Here is a 23,994-nt window from a genome sequence, read left to right on the forward strand (position 1 = left end):
GGTCTCACCCACTGGGTGATCTCACCCCCAGCAGCAGTGCATTGTCCTCCTGCTGGCACTGGGCCCAGTGCCTGACTGGCATGTGGTCAGTGCCAGTGCTCCCTACTCTCCAGGTGCTGTAAACATACTTTACAGCACATTTAAAGCAACCAGTGCTGGTGCTAGGGCTCGGTTTATGGCACCCAAGCCAGTGCTAGGGCACTAGGTAAGTCTAGAATTGGGCCCTGGAAGTAATTGAAAGCAGGCTTTTTTTTCCTGTGTCCTTGCAGACCACTTCTCAGAATCTCGCAGACCGCCTGTGGTCTATAGACCACAGGTTCAGAACTAGTAGGCCAGAAAAACATAAATACTAATGGCTCCGTGTTAGGGAAGAGGATGTTTATGTCTGTGTTCTTTTACCTAAATACAAAGCTGTAATGAAGTCCTTCCTTGTCCACTAAGTATCCTCCATACCGATAAGAGACAGAATTGGCTATGAACACCACACACTGTGCAAAGCCGAAGCAGATGCCATAAACGTTTGCTTTCTTGATTGCCGCTCTGTGTGGGAGTTCCAACTCTTTCTCGAATGCTTCAATAAACCTTTTCTCCTTCCCTATTCCAGCTATGGTCCTAATATTTGTCAGGGCTTCACTGGAAATCTGAGTGAAGAAAAAAAAAATATGTTAGTTGTCAGTCTGAGATATGAGCCACCCCATCTGTGTGGTGAGCTACCAAGGATATTTTTCTAGGACCAGAATTTGTGTTTTGGATCAAATAATTATGCAGCTCTGGTTTTTAATGGACTCAGTTGAATAAGCTGACTTTCCTGTTCAAGCCATTCAAGTAAGTACAACTGTGTGTTCAGTGCATCCCACTCCCAGATAAGCGTGCACAGGATTGGAGCCTTAGTAATATAATGACTCTGTATATGACTTTTGCCCTATTGGGTGCGACAACTACTGAAATTCCTTGCTGCTGAGAGTCTTGCAGGGACACTCCTGTCTGGGTAGAGCTCATGCTGTTTGAACAAGTGCCAAAGCCACACACGTTGACAACAAATCACTGTGCTTGCTGCAGCTTATTCTATTCTCACGTGTCACTTTCTCAGATTGGCCACGAGTACACATTTTTCTCATTGGTTGCATGCAGCCAGGATATTGATTTAACATTCATTCTAGGAACCGGAGTGACCAGTTTCAGTCCTTTTGAAATGTGGAGTAGAGGAAATGTGAAGTGACTTTCTGTGCATGTGTGCCCCCCTGCCCGATTCTGGTTTACTCAACATTAATATGACTCAATGCGGAGACCAAGTCATGCTGAAAGCAAGAGATTTTATGTGCAAAGGGCTTTGCAAATTGTTCACAGTGGCCCCTGTTGAGACATCCTCCATCTCACCACTGAGGCCAGGTGCAAAAGCCCACCACCACTACTTATAAAACCTCCGGCAAATGCCTCACAATGGTAGCAAAGAAAAAATTCCAGTATTAGTTAGTAACGTAATATGTCCATTGCCTTCCAGCGCAGTCGGAAATGTCTGTCATCTCTACTGAAGAAAAGAATAAACAGACTTTCCAATCTTTTGGGGGATAAGGCAGAAGACAGGGGATAAGAGACTCCAATAAATGTTCATTTGGATATTAAGTTGGAGAAAAATGTCACAATCAAACTTTGGCAATAGTATTGAAGGATTGGCTTGTCCTTTCCTTTGTACCCTTACTGTGTTGAGTAATGGCTGATACTCCTGGCTGTTGGCCAAGCATCTGGTGACAAATCTTCAGCTTGAAAGTGGCACTGAGGTTTATTGTATGCCAAAATTCAGAGGGAATCAGCCTCTAAAATATTTCTTCCCAAACTTTTAGGAGGAGCTCTGTACTAGCAGTCATACAGCTCAGCTATAGAGTTCTTGTGGTCTCATCACAGCACTGGTACTAGGATTTTAGTGCCCTCACCCAGCTGTGGTTCTGCTGCACCCCCTGGTACTGGAACAGAAGTTTGGCCCTGCCTGTTAAGATTCAGATGCTGTCTGAACTGCTGCAGTGCAAACTCCTGTTAGTGCTGCTACAACCACTTAAAGCAGCCCCCTTAGGGCACAATCCTAACCCACTTTCCAGCACTGGCATAAGGGCAATGCAGCTCCAGGGTAAGGAAACAAACATTCCCTTATTTTGAGGAGGCTTCCGTGAGTGCCACCCAACTGCAGGATGTGGCACACGTCCCATTGGCACAGCTATGCCAGTGCTGGAAATTGGGTTAGGATTTGGGCCTTAATGACCTGCATGCCTCTAGATCAAGGTTTCCCAAAGTGTGGTTTGTGACCCACTGGTAGGTCACAAGCCCATGTGCACTGGATGGCAAGATAAGCCCTCCTACCCATCCCTGTGTCTGTTTCAGAGCCATACCAGAAAGGGGGGGATGGCAGACCAGCACTAGAAGGTGGGGTGCCAGCTGCTGGCTGTAAAGTGGGAGGCCCTGGAGGGTTCTTCAGGATGTACTGTGCTGGTGACCCACTGTACTGGCCTCCACAGGCCTCAGAATGGCCCACGAATGTGTCCAGAAGTGACTTCTAGTTTGGGAAATAACTTCCTGTTTGCAGGCCATTTCCAGAGGCCAACAGAGTATGTTTCCAGTGACCCGGAAGAGGCCTCTGAGCCTCTGCTAAGCATCACTAGGTGTATCAGGACCACTGGCATCACTAGGGGGTGTAGGCCGTACTGGGTGACATGCCGGGGGGGTGACGCACCCTGAGGGGATTATGTGCTAACATCACAGCTTTAGGAGCTACCATGTCATGCAATACACCATTGGATGCAGAATTCCCAGTGGAGTGCAATGGAAAAACCAGAATTGAAATAGCTCCTTTTGTCCAAAAGTTATGGCCAAGAACCAGAAGGAAAAAAATGCATGGATCCCTATGGAAAGTGAAAGTGAGCCGTATTGCTCGTTTACTCGCGTGTAGACATACTTGCAATAGTCAGTTGGAAAGGGCAGGCTGAGAGGAATCCAACAACACCAGAATGGTTCCGATCCAATGAGTGCAGCCCCCAAAAACACAAAAGGGAGAAGGTCCCTGCCTCCCTCCCAGCTATGTCTATTGAGCCGGAAACAAAGCTACATGGTCGCATTTACTCATGAGTAGGAGAACATGCCTTAGTTCATCCAAAAGGGCAGGCAGAGAGGACTCTAAGGACATCAGAATGGTCCTGATCCAATGAATGCAGCCCCCAAAACACCTGAGAAAGAAGTCCCTCCCTCCCTCCTGCAGTCTATTGAGCTCTATGGAAAGCAAACTCAGCCACGTGGTTGCGTTTACTTGCGAGTAGGTAGAGTGCCTTGCCTTTTGGTCAGGCCAGGCAAAGGGGAATGTGAGGCCACCAGAAGGGTCCTGATGCGATGGAGCTGGAGTGCAACAAATGCTCCAGAGGGCAGCCTCTTCACTCCTCCCCACTTAAAAGGACAAAAAAAGAGGCTTGAACTGGTCAGGGGAAAGTTTTCTATTTTGCACTTGCAAAGCCAGCTGGGTCTTTGCACTGATATGCCTGAAATAGAAGAACTTTAAACTGGACACTGGGGAGGGCTGGAAATCTCACTGATTCTTATTTTTTTTGGGGGGGGGGGAGGTGATTGCAGGCAGGCTACAGAGTAAGCTCCATTGACCACTATGGGACTTACTTCTGAGTAGACATGCATAGGCTTGAGCTCACAGACTGCACTCCTACCCACACTTTCCTGAGACTAAGCTCCATTGACCACATTAGGACTTACTTCAGAGTAGACATGCATAGGCTTGGGCTCACAGGCTGCAATCCTACCCACACTTTCCTGAGAGTAAGCCGCATTGACCACAATAGGACCTACTTCAGAGTAGATTCACTTGGTGGAACAGGACTGGCTCCCTCTTATTTAATTATTTCTTTTATTTTAATTTAATTATTTATAATTATTTATGATGTCACTTCTGGCCATGACATCACTTCCAATGGGTCCTGGATAGATTGTCATTCTAAAAAGTGGGTCTCAGTGCTAAATGTTTGACAACTGCTGCAATAAGTTGTTAGTAAGTTGGCAAAGGTGTGTGTGTGTGTGTGTGTGTGTGTGTGTGTGTGTGTGACTCTACAAGTTTTCAAAATCACTAAAATCAGAGTTTGGTGGAATAATACCATCATGTTATATATCAATCAATGTGTAATTTCATGCAGAATGCAATGAGAGAAACCACTTTGAAATATCTGTGTTCTAACAAAAGGTACAGCCAAAAAACCAGTGGGGTGTTGCCCCGCCCACTGCATGGGGTGACCCGCAGGCCTCCCGCACCGGGTGACACGAATCCTAGTGACGCCACTGATCAGGACAAGGTGAATTGAGGCATGATAAACTTTAAGAACTGCTGTCCTGTATTATGTCGAAGGTGCCTTTCAGCTCTGCTTAGTTCTGCAGATTGGAATCAAAGACTTAACACTTTGCTATCTGAAGTCATTCACATTTACTTCTGAGAAATAAATCTCTTCCCTTGTAACAGAGATTTTTAGTGCTGGGAAAGTTGCCATAACGTGTTTGCTGCTTGACAAGCAGAAACAGATACTTTTTGACCTCTGTAGTTTTGCCAAGCCTAATATGCCTGGGTGACTGACAAAAAAAGTCAGCTTGAGTTATTATCTGCCATCATAATTCATCTTAAATTTTTTTTTTCAAAAGCAAGTCAAACATTACCCGCCCAGTGGCTTCCATGGCTTTCTTGTCCTGAGAGGCAAATCCTGTCAACATTGTCGATTGCACTGCTCCAGATAAGGCTAAGAAGGGCAAGAAGCAGAGGATGACCAAGCTGAGCTTCCAGCTGAAGTAGAAAGCGATGATAATGGCCACTCCAATATTGGAGAGGGAATTCACAATCATTCCTATTTGGGTTCCGGTTGCCTTTAAAAAAGGAAGACAAGAGAGCACTAGTGGGTAATCCCTCATTAAGCACTTGGATGTCATAACCTCAGAACTGTTGAATAAAATAGCTGTCACTCAGAAATTTTTCCTGCTGAGTTTACCAAATACTTAGGATACTGAATGGGGTATAGGTCAAAATACCCTTGGATTTCCTAACCATAAAGCTGTATAACCTTTCATATCCCTAACTGGCACGATCCTCTGCATGCCTCTCAGACCAATAATGCACACTACTGGTTCACCTGCCCAACTTTCCCAGTGAGTCAGGAATGCATGTTCCCAATCTGTTCTTGTGTCTCCTATTATATCAAAGGTCTTAACCTTTGAGGTCCATGAAACATCAGGGCACAGTTCCTAGGCAAAGAGCCTTACGATGAATACACGTTCATACACCTGCCCGCCTGACTAGTCAAACATTCCAAACAGACGGGTGTGTGAGACCTCAGGGCAAACTGCCCTACCGTAGGTGCAACCACAACTTCTAACAAGACAGTGCTCTTGACCAACCAGCTATTTTGGACCTGCCAAACCTTTTAGCACAGTGTTTCTCAATGTCTGTTCTTCACCATACCACTTCACATGGTCCACCTATTCAAGATACCACTGGACGTAACTGGCAATGACACAATTGCCTGTTAATTCTGGGTTGGGAGGCCAGATGCAATGTAAGAGGCTCAGGGTGGAGGGAAGGGCTTTTTCAAGAATGGAAAAGCAATTTTTGGAGCTCTTCCCACTAAGCAGCAACTGTTACCCTGCACATGCCTGATCTCAGAAGCTAAGCAGGGTCAGGTCTGATTAGTACTTGGATGGGAGACCGCCTGGGAATACCGGATGCTGTAGGCTTATACCATAGTCTTTCGAGACTGAAGGTTGCCAACCATTTTTTCCCACTAAGCTGAGCCTCCTACTGCTGTCTGTTGTGTTGTGTTGTGTTCCTGCATTGATGAGGCTATTGTTAAATGACTGTTTAATTTAAAGGGCCCTTCTTATCACATTCCACAGGTGAAAAATCCTTGGATAATTAGGTTATTCCTGTAATCATTTGCAAGACTGTCTCTCTATAACAGTAAGAAAAGTAGCTTTTTAAACTGTGATTTTAAAGGGATACATTTTTTCCCTTCTCCAGGGATCAGCACATTCCTTCTCCTTTGCAGTGGCCATTCATGTTGAGTCAAATTCATGTACAACAAGGTTGGACCTGTAAACCAACTGACTATGATGGAATCTCATCTATTTTTAGCTGATGTGGCAGGCTTGCGCCTCAACTGTACCACTTCAGTTCATAGGTATGGGCTGATATGACTGAATGCTCTTTCCTATTAAAAAAACAAAATCAAGTCTTCACATAGGAAACAAAATATAGGGAAGGGTTCCAGTCTCTCCCTTTTCCTAATGTGCTTGTTTTCTATATGTAGAGATTTATTTTTTTTCCATGAGGGAATATTCATGTATGCTAAAGCCTCTCCTGCTAGATATGCATGTTTGGTATTTGGAAAGTGAAAAAACCTGTTTTAATATTTATTGTATTATTTATTTATAAAAGTTTAATCCTCAATTCCCCCCACTGATGTGGGTATTGAAGGCAGCTAACATAAAATATACATACTACAGTGATAAAATAAAAGAATAAAAGTGCCCATAAAACAACCAATCGAGGAGCAGAATGGCAATATTAAAACAATATATAAATAGAAAGCAGAGAAAAAACACGGCATCAGTAAAAACAGTGGCAATAAAAACAGCAATAAGGACAATCAAATAGCCCAGAATTAACAGCAGTAAGTGTCAAAATAGCATAATAAAATAGTGCATATTAGCATAAATTTGCATACAAATACACTGTTTTCTACATATTTGATGTCTGTGATTTCAATTAATGGCAAATCTCCTTAAGTTTCCCTATGTGCCCATTCAGTGTGCGCGCATTAACACGTACAAGTGTCATTTCTCCCTACAGGCTGGTTTGCATGTGCATCTCTCTTGATGACTGGCTAAAGAATGTGTGAACTGAGTTAATTGAAAAGCATTGTTTGAGGTGATGCCACATGAAATATCTTTCTATGATGTTGGTGCTGGTACTGGCCTGTTCACACATGCATGACATCACTTAATGTTGCAGTCATCAAGTAATGTGCATACCTGTGTTCCCCTTCTAGTGTATCCTTCTTCAGTTTGTAAATTGCACAAACTGGTATTTGGCAGTGGCTACTAGAATGGCTTCTTCAATTTTATATACTTTATATAACTGTGAGCCCAACCCTGTGCAAGTCTACTCAGAAGTAAGTCCCATTATCGTCAATGGAGCTTACTCCCAGGAAAGTGTGGATAGGATTGTAGCCAGAGTATCATATTAACAAATGTTTGTTTACTTTAAAATCAGTGTAATCACACTGTAAAATCATCTAGTGCACTGTTTCTCAAACTGTGGGTTGGGACCCATTAGGTGGGTTGCGAGCCAATTCCAGATGGGTCCCCATTCATTTCAATGGTTTTTTTTTAGGTTTTTTTTAGTATATTAGACTTGATGCTAACATGGTATGTGACTGCGTTTGGGGAAACGTGACAGATCTATACAATGTATATACTTTTAACAATGATAGTCAATGGGGCTTACTCCTGGGTCAGTGTGGATAGGATTGCAGTCTAGGATTGTTAAAAACTGGAGCAACTTGAAGACTAAATGGAGAAGCAGGGGAAGGAGAGCAGATGCTTAACTCTCTTCCCATCAGTTCTTTTTCTGCTCACAATCATCACTTTTTTATTCATGCCTTAAGGTTTCCGATACATATTTTCCCAATAAGCCATTGGCAATAATCACATTGAATTAAGTTGATATCCACACAGATACACACATACAAATCCCAGCTCTGGTACAGAAAATCACCTTTATATAAATCTCTTACCCCTTGAACTTGAGATGCATCAGTGGCTAGCCTTGTAGTCAAGGCCCCTGGACTGTTCCGACGGTCATCAAACCAGCCAATTTCTTGTCCTAGCATAGCCTGGAAACCAATTTTCCTTAAGCGTCTTGTAAGCAGCTCACCGGACTTTGCAAATGTATATCCCTAAAATATATTTTAAAATGGGTAAGTCACAGGTATGTGTGGCCACCTGTTTAACAATGAAGGAAAAGCAGTGACAACCTCCTTGGGAGGTGCATTCAATTGACCTTACCTGCAAGAATTGTGTGACAAAGGATATCACTCCAACCAAGACAAAGAACAGGCAAATGCTGTTGATCTGGGATATTTGCTCTTCTTGATCAAGGATGGAAAAGGTCTTTGGAGAAAGAAGAGAAAGTGCTATAATATTAGCGTGTTTTTCACTCAAAGTAATAAAAAAGTCTCTATTTCATGATGGGGAAGAGAATGGGCCCAAAAAACCACTGTGGGTGAGAACATTCCATTGTGTTATGGTAGGACCAAAGCTACAAGGAAGGCTGTTTCAGACCTTTTCCTAAATTTTCAGCTTTCATTAAAGAGAGAGAGAGAGAGAGAGTGAGTAAATATAGCCCGCCCAGGGATGCAATCTTAACCAACTTTACCGCACTGAGGTAAGGGCAATGCAACTCAGAGGTAAGGGAACAAACATTGCATTACCTTGAGGTGGCCTCCATGACTGCCCCCTCACTGCAGGATGCAGCACATGCCCCACTGGCACAACTATGACAGTGTTGGAAAGTTGGTTAGGATTGTGCCCTCAAATAGTTGACTATAATGGGACTTACTTCTGAGGCATAGGGAAGCCCTGAAAACTACTACTGAGTCTTTGGAGGATGGTCAGAAGATGCAACATGTAAGCATTTATTGAAATACAGCAATCCTCATAAAGTCCATGGAAATCACTTGCTCATTGGCAAATGTAAAAATAAATGCATCTGTCAGAGGCTGTCACCAGTCCCCAGGAGGCTGCTGCAGGGACTGGTGAGTGCATCCCAGTCCCTGCAGCCCACTGAGCAATGCGAACCTGGGGATTGAGTCATTGCCTCCCTCCCTCCCCCGCAAGAACTTACTGCAGTTCAAACTCTCCCTGGGAGTTTGAAAACCACTGCGCTAATTGATCAACTACCCAGTGACGTGCTGTGAGGTCCAAGCCTGAGGTTGGGCACTGTGCACAGAGCTCAGTGACTCAAAACTGTGGTCAGCTCTCATCTGCCACGGTGCTAGTCTCTCCCTGTATAGAGACTTAGCTGTGGCAATGAAAGGTCAGCCTCCGCTTTGATGGTGCGTGTGCTGTGCGGAAACTTGGTGAACCAAAAGTTTCATATCACATCACCGTCAAACTTTGGGGTTCTGCACAGTGCATGCTCAATCAAAGCAGAGGCTGATCTTTCACTGCCACATTCTCTATATAGGGAGAGACTAGTGCTCCGGCAGATGAGCTGAACCTCCCCAGCAATCGAGCATGTTGGAAAGAGAGAAATAATTATTTGCCATTTTCCAGTGAATTCCCCCCCCCTTAAGCTGCTTTGAGTTTCACTGAGGAAAAAAGATGGGTATCTATATCATGTTTGTGTTTGTTCCTCAGTAGGGCTGATAGCCAATGGTGGATGTGTGAGAAGCTTTCTTTTCAGAAAATACAACAGGGGGGGAAAGGTTAAGCATCTTTTTTTTCAAAGGCACTTCTCTAATCAAAATCAAATCCCTCCACCCTCTTGAGGGAACAGGTCCTTTAAAGGAAAAACAAAACATCAGCAGATCTGTTTAATTATGATTTCCTGCACTCTGACTGGTTGGTTGGCAACCTTCAGTCTTGAAAGACTATGGTATAAGCCTACAGCACCTGATATTCCCAGGCGGTCTCCCATCCAAGTACTAACCAGGCCTGACCCTGCTTAGCTTCCAAGATCAGACAAGATCAGGCATGTGCAGGGTAACAGTTGCACTCTGACTGCTTTGGTCCTAAGTTAGTAAGCAGAGCATTGCAAGAAAATAAACAGATGGCTGTGATCTGCTCAAGGTCAGATAGGTTGAGGGAAGCTGGTTTCTCACACTACATTTTGTCACCACAGGATCATTCCCATGAGTCACTATTGTCTCACCATACATGAAAAGTCATCTCTGTAGAATGCATGCAACTGAATCTTCAACAAGCCAGTTAGATTCCAATGTCAGAAAATTCACGTTGAGGAAATGCCTTCCTTGCAACTGATTCTTGAACAGATCTGTGAGGGGTTTTTTCTTTTCACAGATTCTTGAAAGTCACAAATGGTTGGTGAACCTGTCTTGATTTTAAAAGCTCATAAACGTTACTGGCTGCCCAAACAGATCTGTGAGTCACTAGCTGAATTTCAGAGTCCCCCAAAAGATCTCTTGGATCTCAAGACTCTGAAACGTAGCCAGCAGTTCACAGTTGCTGCTGAAAGAACCTGTTGCCTGCACTGCACACAAGATGTTTCTGTGTATATTCTGTGGTTTGCTCAATAGTAGAGCATCTGCTTTCATACAGAAGGTTCCCCATGCAATCCCTGGTATTTCCAGGCAGGGTTGGAAAAGTCAGTTTGCTGAAATGCTGCTGTCAATCAGCATGGGTACTCTTGATGTAGATGCAAAAGTGGTCTGGCTTAGTAGAAGACGGCTTCCTATTTGCCATGATCTCCAAGTAATGCGAAAATAATGGAACCCACAATATGAGAACTGAAATTGCCATTTTGGTTTTGCATAGGCAGTTTGTATACTGATATCCTGTATCATAAATGCATAAAAATAAAAAAATGGTCATAACCTACTCCAATAATCTGACTGAACAGCAAAGCATAGAGTGGGTTGACTGCCCCATTGGCAGCTGCTCCAAAGGATCCAAGCACCATATAGGGCCACTCTGATGTATTGTATTTTAAAATCCTGATAATACTAGCAGGTTGTACTTCCTCCTCCTCTTCAGGGACAGAGTCCTAAAACAAAAGAGATGCAAACAGACACACTGAATATGAAAAAGCTATTTCTTCCTCAATATTGCATAGCCACCCAATAGGGGCTTCAGACATTTGAAACACCACGAAGCAGGCAGAGGAGAGCAGTCTGCTGTCCTGCAGGTCCACTGCCATGTTGTAAGGGGGTCTTGCATGTGTGTACAGAATGATATACAAACTCTGTGCACATCTGGAACTTGAATAGCTTCAAAATCCATTCTAAGGCAGTGGTTCTCAAACTTTGAGGGAGCTTTACTCTCTCAGCAAGTCTTTGCGGGAGAGAGGCAAGGGCAGGGAAGCAATTCCCAGGATCAAGACCCTGAGGGGGACAAGGGGGGTGCTTTCACTTACTTGGACTCAGTGAGGGCTACTGGAGGCTGCAGGAGATGCAGGGAGCCCAGCGCAGCCCTCTGCAGGGCTCCCCGAGGCTTGGAATCTTGAAAATAGCTATTGCAACGCACCTCCTGCAAACAGGAAGTGCTTTGCGAACATTTCAAGATTCCAAGTCTCGGGGAGCCCTGCGGAGGGCTGTGCTGGGCTCCCCTCACCTCCTGCAACCTCTAGCAGCCCTCACTGGTCCAAGTAAATGAAAGCAACCCCCTCAGGGACACGATCCTGGGGATCGTTTCCCTGCCCCTCTTCTTCCTCTGCCCCTTAAAGGGATGGGGGAAGTGTTACACAAACTGGTGGGTCACGGCCCACCACTGTTCTAAGGGTTTCGTGGCTGGCATTGCTATTATTACGATTAAAATTATGCAGGATTAATGGCCACAGTCTAATAAAATCTAACCATCCTGACCGTCTAACATTTTGCCCACATCTTTGGTGGGCATTCTCAAAAGTTTAGCAAACACAAAAGAACACACTCAACCCATTCCTCTCAACCAGGAAAGAGCCTGACCTTGGTAACAAGCTGATTACCAGGCTGGCGCCTTCAATTAGCACCTAAATGCATCCACTTGCACCTATCAACTCACTAATTGTCTGTGAATTCCTAAGAAATTTTAAAGAGATCTGACACTTCCTCCAGAGTAAGCTCTTTGTGGTTGAAACACTGAATGCTGGCATTCCTAAGAATTAGGAACCAAGAATTAGGGAACCAAGCATTATTAATACTCAAAATCTTTTCTATTTATATTCTTCTTGTGAATACCTGAATAACTTCCATTAGAGGAAACGGGGAAGCTGCTGGGGCTTACTCTGGGGCAAGGGAACAAATGATCCCTTACCCTGCAGAGTCCTCCAGAGCCCTGCAGAGTTCTTCAGTTCCCCACCCTCCCCCATACAGCAGAAGTTGCATTAGTGCTGTCGAATCACTGCGCTTGGAGTGAGGATTGAGCTGCAAGTACACTCCCCCCATCTAGCAAAAAAAAAAAAATTCACAATATATTATTCAACAGTCTGCTTTTCAGGTTGCACAGCAGAATCCTCATGAAACTTTGTTTCGTTTTTTCCTCTTCATGTGAAATAAAGAACTGCATCAAAGTCAGACAAAGCAGAAAGAACATTTGTGTTTAGTGTCATTATAAAGATGATGGACCTTCTTAAATAGCCCTGCATCTTCTTGGTACTGGGTTGCATGGTCTCCTGCAGTTAACACTGGATGGCTGGGTATTACATTTGATAACTGAGATCTGGAGCGCTGTCGAATGGAGGCTCTGCAAAACAGGAGAGAGAAAAGGCCTGGTCTTCTAGTAACAGAAGTTCAGGGGTGTTGTGAGGGGTGTGTGGGCTGCACCGGGTGATGTGCACGGGGGTGTGTGTGACACCACTAGTGACCAAAATTGCTAAAATAGCAGATTGTAGGAATAATATAACATGCAACCCATGGCTTACAATGACACCAAGTTGTGAGAGGTTATTTCCTACTGCTGTCATTTTGGTCTGTACATACTTTGGGTCCACTCCCCCATTGCTGAATGCACTTAGCAGTGTGAACTGCCCCATGCATGAACTGGCCTTGGATCAGGATCCATTTGCTGAGAGTCTTGCCTGAATGCTCAGTTATTGCGAAGACATATGTGAACAGCAAGACTTTCTCCCTTCCTGATTTGATTCTTAAAGGCACAAGAAGGAAAACACAACTTCCAAAGTGTCCCCATTGCCAGACACTTTCATGACTCAAGGAAGCCTGCTTAAAAGCTAGAAATTCTTACATTATTATTATTATTATTAACAGTATTTATATACCGCTTTTCAACTAAAAGTTCACAAAGCGGTTTACAGAGAAAAATCAAATAACCAAATGGCTCCTCTCATAATGGACGACAAAGCAATAGAGAAGAAAAGATGAGTGTCTTGCTAAGACTAAGTATAAAGCACTGTGACTGGCTCTATACGCAGACCTTTCTAAACAGTATGAGTTTCAAGATTATTTTTCCTCATATGGAACAGTTCTCAAGTTAAAAGTCTCTTTTCAGAACAAAACAGAAATGAATGCCTGCAAACTAAGCTATTATTCTCCTTTGAAGGAACATGCATGTTCATAATATAACCCAGTCCAAAAGCCTTCAGGGAGAATAATCAGGCTATTGTCAAGCACTTCAGCTATCCCAGTGAGATATATCTCTCTGTACATACCAGATTTATGAGACAAACAAGCTTTTTCTTACCTACCATTTGTCAAGTGCCTCTGTATTGCCTCCTGGAAAATCCTAGTTCTCAGTGGAGGGCTAAGTCTTATTAAAAAGGATCAAAACTAAAGAAGCACCTAATGAAAGAGGTGGTTGCATGCAGTTCTCATTAAAGCATACCCCATGTTTATGGCTACATTGCATCATGGTCGGCTTTTGCTCTATTAACTGGCATTAATTTCAATTAAAAGTAAAGGTCTGAGACAACAAACACAGCTGGCAACCTATACTACCGTCTCTCACAGCAGTAGAATAAGACAGGGACACAATGGATATCTAGAATCCTCATCAGACGTGGTATAGAGGTGTTTGAGAATGGTGTTATTTATTCTACTCATAAGTAAGCCCATTGTGTTCAGTGCAACTAAGGCTGTAATCTTCTCTTACTCACCAGAAACAAACACCTCTAGGTATTAATGTGTAAGGGATTTTATTACAGTCACTATTGTCTCTTTCCCAATATGGTCAGTTTGGTTTTTTTTCGATTCCCTACATTTCAGAAACACAAGGCCAAGGCTGTACTATCTGTTGTAAATGTGGGTGGTGTTCCCTCCCCTATATTATTATGGGTAGGGATGTATGGCACTTTCTTTATTGTTTCCACTGATATTATAGCACCTGGGAAAATTTGCACCACATGTTTAGGACACCTGTTTGTAAAGCAGATGTGCAGTTTTCACAGGGGTTGCTTATTCCTAATTACTACTGTTTTTACATGGTGGTTCAGTTCCTAGCACTGTTGCGCATGGTTGCTAACTTAAAGGCACAGAGGCCTGGCTCACCTCAAGCTGGCCTGATAGCTTCCCCTGCTGAAAGGCTGCACGGCCTCAGATTTTGGTTCAGATGCTGTAGAATATAGACATAGAAGCTTGTTAGAGGGTAGGAAAACAAAACCAGAGATTATTAATGATCAACTTTACAATGATAATGTAACAATACAAAGTTTCCCAGTAAATATTTGCTTACTCTGCAGAAGCAAATCAATTAAAAGGTTGGGAGCCTTTGCAGGGTTCTATACTAAACTTTATACCCATAGTATCAACATTCCCATTCTCGTTTGATGATTCTGCTGTATAAAATGTGTGATCTTAATCTAAATGTGCTTCCGCCCCCCAATCCTATCTCTGCACTTTACCCACATGGCACATGTGATTTCCTCTGTGTGAGCTGTGCGCAGGAAAAGAAGCATTGTGGTTATGAAGAGATTCACAATGTTGGAGCAATTATCTCTTGTACACCTTGTGTGTTGTGTGCCAAAACACAGACCACTACTGCAGGAAACCTCTTAAGCGGGTGCCCCTCAAAGAGTGAAATAAACAGTCACATGGTACAGATTTTGTTGGACTGTACTATTTCAGACTGCGGGGGGGGGTGGGATTTCATGCTGAATGTTTCCCCATTTCAAAATACCCGGCAAATACACAATTCAAATGTCAGGGTGAAAGTTCAGAATAGAACGCTTATCCTGATATATTAATTTTGTACATACTGTACAGGTGGTTTTGTATGGAGAAGCATTCATACCATCTTGCAGACTGCAGTGGTACAGCCCAAAAAAAGCTGTACAAAATTGAACAGAAATCACTGAAGATTGCTGCTGGATGTCTTTTCACTAGCATACAAGGGAATTGGAGGAACGCCCAAGGCCATTACAGCAGAACAGTGTAAAACAGCCCAGGAAAGCTGTTCCAAGGAACACACATAAGGTAAGATCAGCAACAGTAGCTTAGGCAAGGGGCCGAAGCATTCCATTCTTCAAGGAGAATTTCACCAAAGGAAAAAAATATCAACCTCTATGAAAGGGAAATTTATTCTTTTCTGTTAAGGAATTTTCTCAGAAATGTAGAATAAGGCACTTGCTTTGTACAGACGATTCAATGAGCGCTTTGTCTCCTTGGCTTTGCAAAGTTACCAGTGTGAAATAAACCCCTTTCCGTTCCATCAGCTCCTCATGCTTCCCTCTTTCCACTGCTCTTCCATGCTCAAAACCAATGATGACGTCAGCTGTTTTGATGGTGGACAAACGATGAGCTATGGAGATTGCAGTGCGTCCAAGGCGAGCCTAAATCAACAAAATGGCACTGTCAGAGAAGTGATAGGAGGCACCGCGTGATATGTGCAGGCTCGCCTATCTCATTTGTTGATGACATATCATGGAGTAGGTAATGAAATGAACTCATTCATATTTACTGGGTTTCTTGATACAAATATTGGTATGTACAAAAATGTTTGTTTAATTAATGTGGAACTTCTATGACATTGTACAGGTGTGTGTCGCTTAACAACCGTTCGCTTAATGATGGACCGCGTATATGACGGTGGTCAAAACACAATAAAAATGCTCTTAATGAGGCAATTGTGTCTCCCATAGCCTGCAGCAGAGTGTCTGTTTACACAATACAGAGGCTCTTAATGCAAAGAAGAGGCAATCTATCTCCAGTAGCCTATGCAGCCAGCTAGTGTCTGGCAGGGAGTGTCTGTTTACACAACAAAGGCAACAGATTGGACTGAATGTTCATTTAATGACCTAATCCCATAACAACAGAGATTAAAGAACTATCCCTGTTGTTAAGTGGCTCACACCTGTACTTATCATTCTTGTATAGCTCTACAAATAAATGCAAATCTTTAGTATCTGAATTACAGGAGGCCCAGAAGAGACTTGGCCCCTTCAGCTTTTGTTTTTCAGAAAGTTGTGAATAGGATATGCTATAACTAAAACTGCAGAGACTCAGGGCAGACCTTGTGGATGTCAGTAAGGGCTCCCAACCACCTTCCCCTCGTTTCAGGTTTTTTTTTTCCCCCTTTTCCTTTTTAGTAGCGCAATAATGCTATTTTCAAAACAAAATTTTAAAAATGTGAAGAAATATGTAATTGAGGCTGTAATCCTAACCAATTTTCCAGCACTGACATAAGGGCAATGCAACTCCAAGATAAGGGAACAAACATTGCCCTACCTTGAGGAGGTCTCCATGACTGCCCCCCCAAATGTGGAATGCAGCATATGCCCCACTGGTACAGCTATGCCAGTGCTGGAAAGTTGGTTAGGATTGCGCCCTAAAGGTCCCCCTTGCAGGAAAAAAAAATTGGAATTAGATCAGAATGTCTCCTCATGGGGCAATTCACTATTAATTCCCCAGCTACACTGAATAGGAAAATAATAAAACCGGCTAAACCTGCAAAGAGGGGGTGTTCGGTTTAGAGCCACAAGAGTCGTGAAAAGCTTTTCTAGTACTTGGCTTTCCCTTATCAGACATGCTAAAGTTACAACTGTATTTTATTACTAAAATAAAAACTTTCAACAATTGAATCATTTGGTGGGGAAGAAGCAAACAAACAGAGGAGCAGAAGGCAGAAAACACTGGAAGTCAGTGGTTTGGGAATTAGATCATGTGGATGAGCAGTGAAAAGCGAGTGACTGGCAATTCCAGAGACTAGTACCCCATTGCTAATTATAATTAGTGATATTGGGGGGGGGAGGGAAAATCCTTCCAGCAACTCTAGCAAATTGAAATAGCATTACAATGTGGCAAACCTTATGAAGTGCCTCTTGCACTACCGCTTCACTTTCATTGTCCAGTGCTGACGTAGCCATGTCCAGGAGCAGGATTTTGGGGTTTCGAACTAAGGCTCGGGCAATAGCGATTCTTTGCTTCTGGCCTCCGCTCATTTGGCCACCACCTTCGCCAACAAGGGTGTCGAATTGCTAAATAACAGGAATATTAAACCAGTTAACAAAGGTTATTAGATCTTGCTGTCTTTGGATCAATAATAAGTGCTATATTGCAATCCACAAGAAAACAATAATATACAAGTGAGGCCCCATATCTGTGGCAGATTCACTTATCTGCAGATCTGGGGAGAACCCTGCTTGCTGAGTTGAAGAATTGAATGTGCAGGAAACCAGTCTATGCTGGGGGCAACTAACAGGAACTGAATAGCACAGGAATTAACAGGACACTGAATAGGAACCAACAGCCTTGTTATTAAAGTCTATTACATAGTATTCTCTTTGAAGGAACCACAAAAAATTTCCCAGCTAGCCTTTTCTAGTACTTTTCCCTGTTGATTTAGCTCTTGAATGTTCTGTAGGCCAGACCTGTATGGCTTATCATCCACAAACTATTGCCACAAGCCATGAATGGGAATCCACCTTGGCTCTATGGCTTGGTGGAATCTACCAAGAATCCACCATGGCTTGATAACTGTCCTATTTTTGACTGCTGCAAAACCAGTCAAGCACCTGGCAGGCTGCCATACGTGGCTTGTGGGCTATGCTTGATTGGTGGGTCACAAACTATGCAGGCTTACAATCATGTCAGGCTTCTAAATTTAGCAAGCTGAAGTACACTTTTACCAGAGGGAGATCCATGATGAAGTTGTAGGCATTGGCTTCTTTGGCCGCTCTGATGATGTCTTCCATTGTCGCATTCTCCCGACCGTAGCGAATGTTCTCTGCAATGGTGGTAGCAAACAGGACTGGCTCCTGTTCAACTATGCCAATCAAAGAACGCAGCCACTGAATGTTAAGGGAGCGAACGTCATGTCCATCTAGAGTAACCTACACAACAACAGTAGTTGTAGGGAAAACAGCAGTCATAACACAGCTGTTTACTTGTTACTCATATTCCACTCTGGCGTGGGCACTTACAAAGTTGAATGAAAATGCCATAAGAAGAACTTAACGTAGATTTACTAATCACAGTGACCTTTGCTGGAGCATGGGGTCAACTCAGTCCCTCTTCAGGCAGCCCTATATACTGGGGAAACCCAGGAGAGAAGCTGTCTCCCCAATTGCTGCAGCATCCGTTATAGAGAGGAAGGGGTTAAAGCATCCTTCTCCTTCCCTTGCTCCTTCCTGTCCCCCCAACTCAGAGCATGAGAAAGGAGCAGCCTGTGCATCAGTGCTTCTCTCCCACTTGCGTAGCTAGCATGGCAAGTTGCACATGCATTTTGTAGTTCTCTCAGCTCCCTTCTTTTAGGTCTTATGAGAAGGTTTGTCATGGCTCTACTGTCACAGCAATGGAGACACAGCCAGTGTTGATGTTTGTAGCACGTGGCAGCCCCTTATTAAGGGAATAAATGTTCCATTACCTTGAGGAGGCCTCCACGACTACCCCCCCACCTCAGGATGCAACGTATGCCCCCTTGGCACGGCTGCATCAGTATTAGAAAGTTGGATAGGATGGGCCCTCAGTCTTATTGAAAACCACATAGTTCATTCAGTTACAGTATTTGTGTTTAGAAATCACAGTGAATGGCAGTTCTTTTCTTTAGTCCAAGTGCAGTCATGGGATATTGTGACATAAGCATTAATTTGTATGAATCTGACACCAATTTGCAATGGGACACCCATACATGCCTCCTGTGTAAACATTCCTCCTATTTCTCTCCTCCCCCCAAAGGTCCTGGGCCAGGCACTATGTGGTGCACATTCCCAAGATGTATCAAATTCCTCCTGCAGGCCTGTTTACGCCCCCCAGAAGGAATGGCTCATGTCCCAGGATTCTTGAGATTCATGAATGGCAATGGTCTTACACAAAAATTCTCACCATGCCTTCACTAGGGTCATAGAATCTCTGGATGAGCTGCACAGTGGTGCTCTTCCCTGCTCCACTAGGACCGACAAAAGCTGTGGTTTCTCCTGACTTGATGATCATGTTGAGTTTGTCTAAAATCTGGAGAGAGAGAGAGAGAGAGAGAGAGAGAGAGAGAGAGAGAGAGAGAGAGACCATACATGAGAAAGTGCTACTGTTGGTGCTCTAAATAACATAAAGAAGGGGCCATATGAGTACTTACCTTTACTTCAGGCCTGGATGGGTAATGGAAGGTTACATTATGGAATTCAATTTCACCTTTCACTTTATCCAATGTGTAACCATCTTCTGACATGCAGTCGATGGTGGGTTTCTGGGGAAGAATCAATCACATTATTTGTTCGTGCTTCTTAAACAAAAATGAATTAAACACAGTGCACGCACCATCTCTCTATCTTATCTTCTATCTTTTTCAATCTTATCTTCCATTATTTTTGGGCTTGGAAAGGCTGTGGGATCTGCTCGGAGGCAGTTGTAAAATAAGGAGACAGGCAGACATGATTGCAATCAGGTTTGCAGTGCGCCTTGATCGCAAACATTTGGGTAACCATGCTTGCCTGCATTGTCAAAGTTTGTGGCACTAGAAACTAAAATAATCCATTTTAAGCACCTATATCAGGAAAACAATATTTGTGCTTTCTGAGTATGCAAAGCAATTCATGTGTATTATCATGTTATCCCTACAATAACCCTGTAAAGCTGAATAAGTATCATTATCCTCATATTACAACTGAGGGAGGATCCCACCTGATGCCATCTGGTGAGTTCATGGCAGAAGTGAGTGTCAAGCCAGGAAAATTCTGAGCCATAGCTCAGTCTCTTAGCCATTATGCTTCAGCAGGACTAAGCACCAGCTTTATTTACAGGCAGCTCAATGCTGCTAACGCAGCCAGGCAGCATGGCCTGCGCTGCATCCAAAGCAGCTTAGGAGGCAGCTAGACATCACCTCGGGGTAAGGGGATATATTTCCCCTTACCCCAAGTAAAGCCCCAGCCAACCCTATGTTGCTTCTCAGATTTGCACCAACTATATAGCTTGCGCAAATCGGAGAAGCCTGTGTAGGGCTGCCAGGGATGAGGGTTAGGATATGGCATGAGTTACCGCTGCTCCCACACCCCCTCCTGGGCCTGATCCACCTCCTGTTCTATCCTCCCCCACCCAAAAACTCCCCGGCATCCATTCCACTCACCCGCTAGCTGGCACAGGGGTCGGATCCAGCATTGCTGAGCTGGCACTGGTCTGCACCAGCCCAGCTAGCTCCTGAGTAGGTACAAACATGCTTTACATTTGCAACACTCAGAGCTGGTGCAGGGAGAGGTGCTGCAGTTCACAGCGTGGGTGTTGATTGCACTGTTAATTATTTAAGCAGGAATTGACTCTGTAGTTTGGACCTAGTGGGAGGGATGGGGCAGGGAAAGAGTGGTACAGCTGGGCAATCAGAACAGCCATTATCAGCAGGCCTAAACCATCCAGGGGGTACCTATTTCAGTACTACCCAGCATCATTCATGCTTCACACATAAGAACATAAGAACAGCCCCACTGGATCAGGCCATAGGCCCATCTAGTCCAGCTTCCTGTATCTCACAGTGGCCCACCAAATGCCCCAGGGAGCACACCAGATAACAAGAGGCCTCATCCTGGTGCCCTCCCTTGCATGTGGCATTCTAACATAACCCATTTCTAAAATCAGGAGGTTGCGCATACACATCATGGCTTGTAACTCGTAATGGATTTTTCCTCCAGAAACTTGTCCAATCCCCTTTTAAAGGCGTCTAGGCTAGATATATGGAAGCTCTCTAGTTATACACTTCAGAGCTTTTTAAAAAATCCTTTGGAGTAAGCAGATATTAAAAACCAAAGAGCACAGCTGTCTTCTAGAGACATAGTTCATTGGCACTGATGGAATCATGCAGGGTTCTCTTTGCTGAATACTTGGTCCTTGCTACTTCCTGAAGCTTTGGTTACACCATACATATTCATGCCTTGATCTAAGCCTTTGGTCTTACTTCATTTCTTATAATCAAGCACCTAAGAGACTGCAGCAGCTTAGACCCTGAAACCACTTAATTGTGAATAATCTCACTGGCTTCAGTGGAGTTTCTCGTGATCAGGTGGCTTCCAGAGAACAGTTCTAACAGCTAAATGTCAGAGCTTGATGAGACTTTGAATATTCATATGGAAATGGTTTAGGAACATCACTCGTAAATCCACAGGCTTGATGCTACTTTGCCTTAATCTGCAATAAATTTTCCCATAATCACCATATTTCTCATTTGCACTGTTGGGAGAAGCCTCCACTACCAGAGGCGTGTTTAATTATTTTTTCCCTCTCAAAGCAGACTAACAGTATTCAAAGTTATTTGTTACTCACTCCATCTATTGTCTCAAAGATAATTGTTGCAGCTCCTCGGCCGGTGGCGAAGGCTTCCAGACAAGGAGAAGCCTGGCCAAGATTTAATGCTCCTATTAAAACCCCAAAGAAAACCTAAAAAGCACAAGGGGAAACATAATTATGTTGATAGTGTTTGTGGTTTTTTTAGAAACGGCTTTGGCGCAGAACCTAATTTATAATGAGAAGTGGTCTGAGTCATAAAATAATATTCCTGGAAGGCAGGTAAATGCCTTGACTTCATGTAAAATGTTAGGGAGGTACAAAGATGCAATTTCTGTATCAGAAAATGGGAGTACGATGAAAAGCACAGAGTGGTCTTTTTTTTCCTGCCATAGTCACCGGAGATGTTTCAGCTCTCAATGCAAGGTGAGAAACCTGGATTCTCAGCAAAGTTTAATGGTCTACATTTTAAACAAATGGTCTAATTTGATCTAAAAATTTTAAATTTAAAAATTAACATTTTTAAAAAGTGTAATTTTTAGACAATTGTATTACATGCAGGCTCGAATCCAAAAGGCATTTTGTGCCAGCAGAAACCACTTGCATTTAAAAGATACCTTTTTTTCAAATTTCTGCTAATTGCCCCTTCCTGTTGCAGTCTCTCTGTCCCTCACCATTAGTGTGCAGAAGGCTGCAGCAGGAAGGAAGTAGGAAAACTCTGTTTCATTAGGAAGTCTATTGACAGTTCTGGGGTGGAGAGAGGAAGCCATAGCTCAGTGGTATTACACCTGATTTGCATGCATGAAGTCTTATGATCCATCCCTTGTACTTCCAGGAAGGAGCATAGAAGGCCTCTGTCTGAAACCCTGGAGAGCTGCTGCTATGTAGTAGACCAGGGGTGCCCAAACCCTGGCCCTGGGGCCACTTGCGGCCCTCGAGGCCTCTCAATGTGGCCCTCAGGGAGCCCCGAGTCTCCAATGAACCTCTGGCCCTCCAGAGATTTGTTGGAGCCCATTCTGGCCTGACGCAACCGATCTCAGTGTGAGGGCGACTATTTGACCTCTCACGTGAGCTGTGGGATGAGGGCTACCTCCACTGCTTGCTGTTTCATGTCTGTGATGCAGTAGCGGCAGCAAAGGAAAGGCCAGCCTTGTTTTGTGCAAGGTCTTTTATAGGCCTTGAGCTATCGCAAGACCTTAATTCATTAATGTAAGTTCATCTTTAATATATTCATTTATGTAAACTAATGTAAATTTATTCAAATTTGAAATGTAAATTAATTCTTGTTTTCCCTGGCCTCCGACACAGTGTCAGAGAGATGATGTGGTCCTCCTGCCAAAAACTTTGGGCACCCCTGGCCTAGATGAACCAATGATCTGACCCACTATAAGTAACTCCATATGGTCAGGTTCCGTATCTATATATCAATCACTATATCAGTGTTAGTCAACCAGCCACTATATTTTGTAAGCAAAAGGATTTGTTCCTCTGCTATGCTTGGCCCGCTGAATAGTGTAGAACACAAGGCACTGCCTGCAAAGTTGGCCAGAAACATAGGTGTTCCTAAGGATCCCTTCCCCAATCTCTATTACTTTAGAAAATGAAAGAGGCATTAGAAAAAGTCATTACCTGCAAAAGTGTGCCTGGAGTGTACTCCTCCTCCTCAAGGACAAGTTTCGAGCCATACCAAAAAGCTAGTGCATAACACAGAAAGATGATACACCAGATAAAACCAGTGAAAAATCCCATGATGATTCCCTTTCGAATTCCCCAGGTTTGGGCAAACACCAGGTTTTTGTCATATCTGTAGAAAGAATAAATGGGAACATCTCAGTTGAGCACTTGAGGAAAATATAGTGGCGATGAATACAATTATGATTTTTATGTTTTTATTAATATACATTATTAATTTTATGTTGATTTTAGTTTGCTTGTGCTGTTTTTCTGTTTTATTATCTGCAGTAAGCTGTCCTGGTAGCCCCTATGAGAATAGAAAGGCAAGATAGAAATCTCTTAAATTAATGAATGAATGAAGAAGCAGCTTGATTCACAGTTTGGGACTAGGCCACTGCAAGAGATAATTATTTTAAATGTTTATATACTGCATTTCAACAAAAACATTCACGAAGTGGTTTACATAGCCATTTTTTTTAATGGTTCCCCATCCACAGAGGGGTCACAATCTAACAAAAGATGTCAAAGCAAGACTGCCACTGGAATAATCACTGTGCTGGGGTGGAGAGAAGTAACACTTCTAAATGGGGAAAGAGGCACATTTTTAAATGATGTATTTTCAGGGGGGAAGCAATTCAACCCAGCATACCATCCCTCCCAGTGGCACTTGCTGATGTATCCTTTTAAACTGTGAGCCTCTTTGAAACAGGGAGTCATTTTCCTATTCCTTGTCTCATTTTCTCATTCTTTTGTTTTGTACGCTTTTCGTTTAAAATATAATCATAATAATATTACTTGCATGGGATAATAATAATATTACTTGCATCACCTTGGCCTTATTATACTACGGTTTGACCGCTAAACAGTAAACGATGTAGCAAGCCTGGCTATGGGCCCAATCCTATCTAATTTTCCCGTGCTGGTGCAGTTG

At 43.4% G+C, this 23,994-nt stretch overlaps 1 protein-coding gene across 1 annotated transcript in view; it reads right to left on the reverse strand.

Moving 5' to 3' along the window:
- ABCB11 (ATP binding cassette subfamily B member 11) overlaps positions 1-23,994 on the reverse strand; it is a 51,667-nt gene that overhangs the window by 12,051 nt on the left and 15,622 nt on the right. Inside the window, exons 9-22 of the mRNA XM_066634715.1 lie at positions 23,019-23,193; positions 21,429-21,542; positions 19,258-19,368; positions 19,011-19,136; positions 17,816-18,019; positions 16,994-17,164; positions 15,319-15,520; positions 14,241-14,304; positions 12,366-12,483; positions 10,643-10,807; positions 8,089-8,193; positions 7,818-7,979; positions 4,690-4,893; positions 400-641 (exon numbers count right to left, since the gene is read on the reverse strand). Coding sequence (XP_066490812.1) covers positions 400-641; positions 4,690-4,893; positions 7,818-7,979; positions 8,089-8,193; positions 10,643-10,807; positions 12,366-12,483; positions 14,241-14,304; positions 15,319-15,520; positions 16,994-17,164; positions 17,816-18,019; positions 19,011-19,136; positions 19,258-19,368; positions 21,429-21,542; positions 23,019-23,193 — 2,163 coding nt within the window. The remainder of the gene's footprint in view (positions 1-399; positions 642-4,689; positions 4,894-7,817; positions 7,980-8,088; positions 8,194-10,642; positions 10,808-12,365; positions 12,484-14,240; positions 14,305-15,318; positions 15,521-16,993; positions 17,165-17,815; positions 18,020-19,010; positions 19,137-19,257; positions 19,369-21,428; positions 21,543-23,018; positions 23,194-23,994) is intronic.

The sequence above is a fragment of the Tiliqua scincoides genome, chromosome 1 (assembly GCF_035046505.1).
Source record: "Tiliqua scincoides isolate rTilSci1 chromosome 1, rTilSci1.hap2, whole genome shotgun sequence".
NCBI classification, from domain to species: Eukaryota; Metazoa; Chordata; class Lepidosauria; order Squamata; family Scincidae; genus Tiliqua; species Tiliqua scincoides.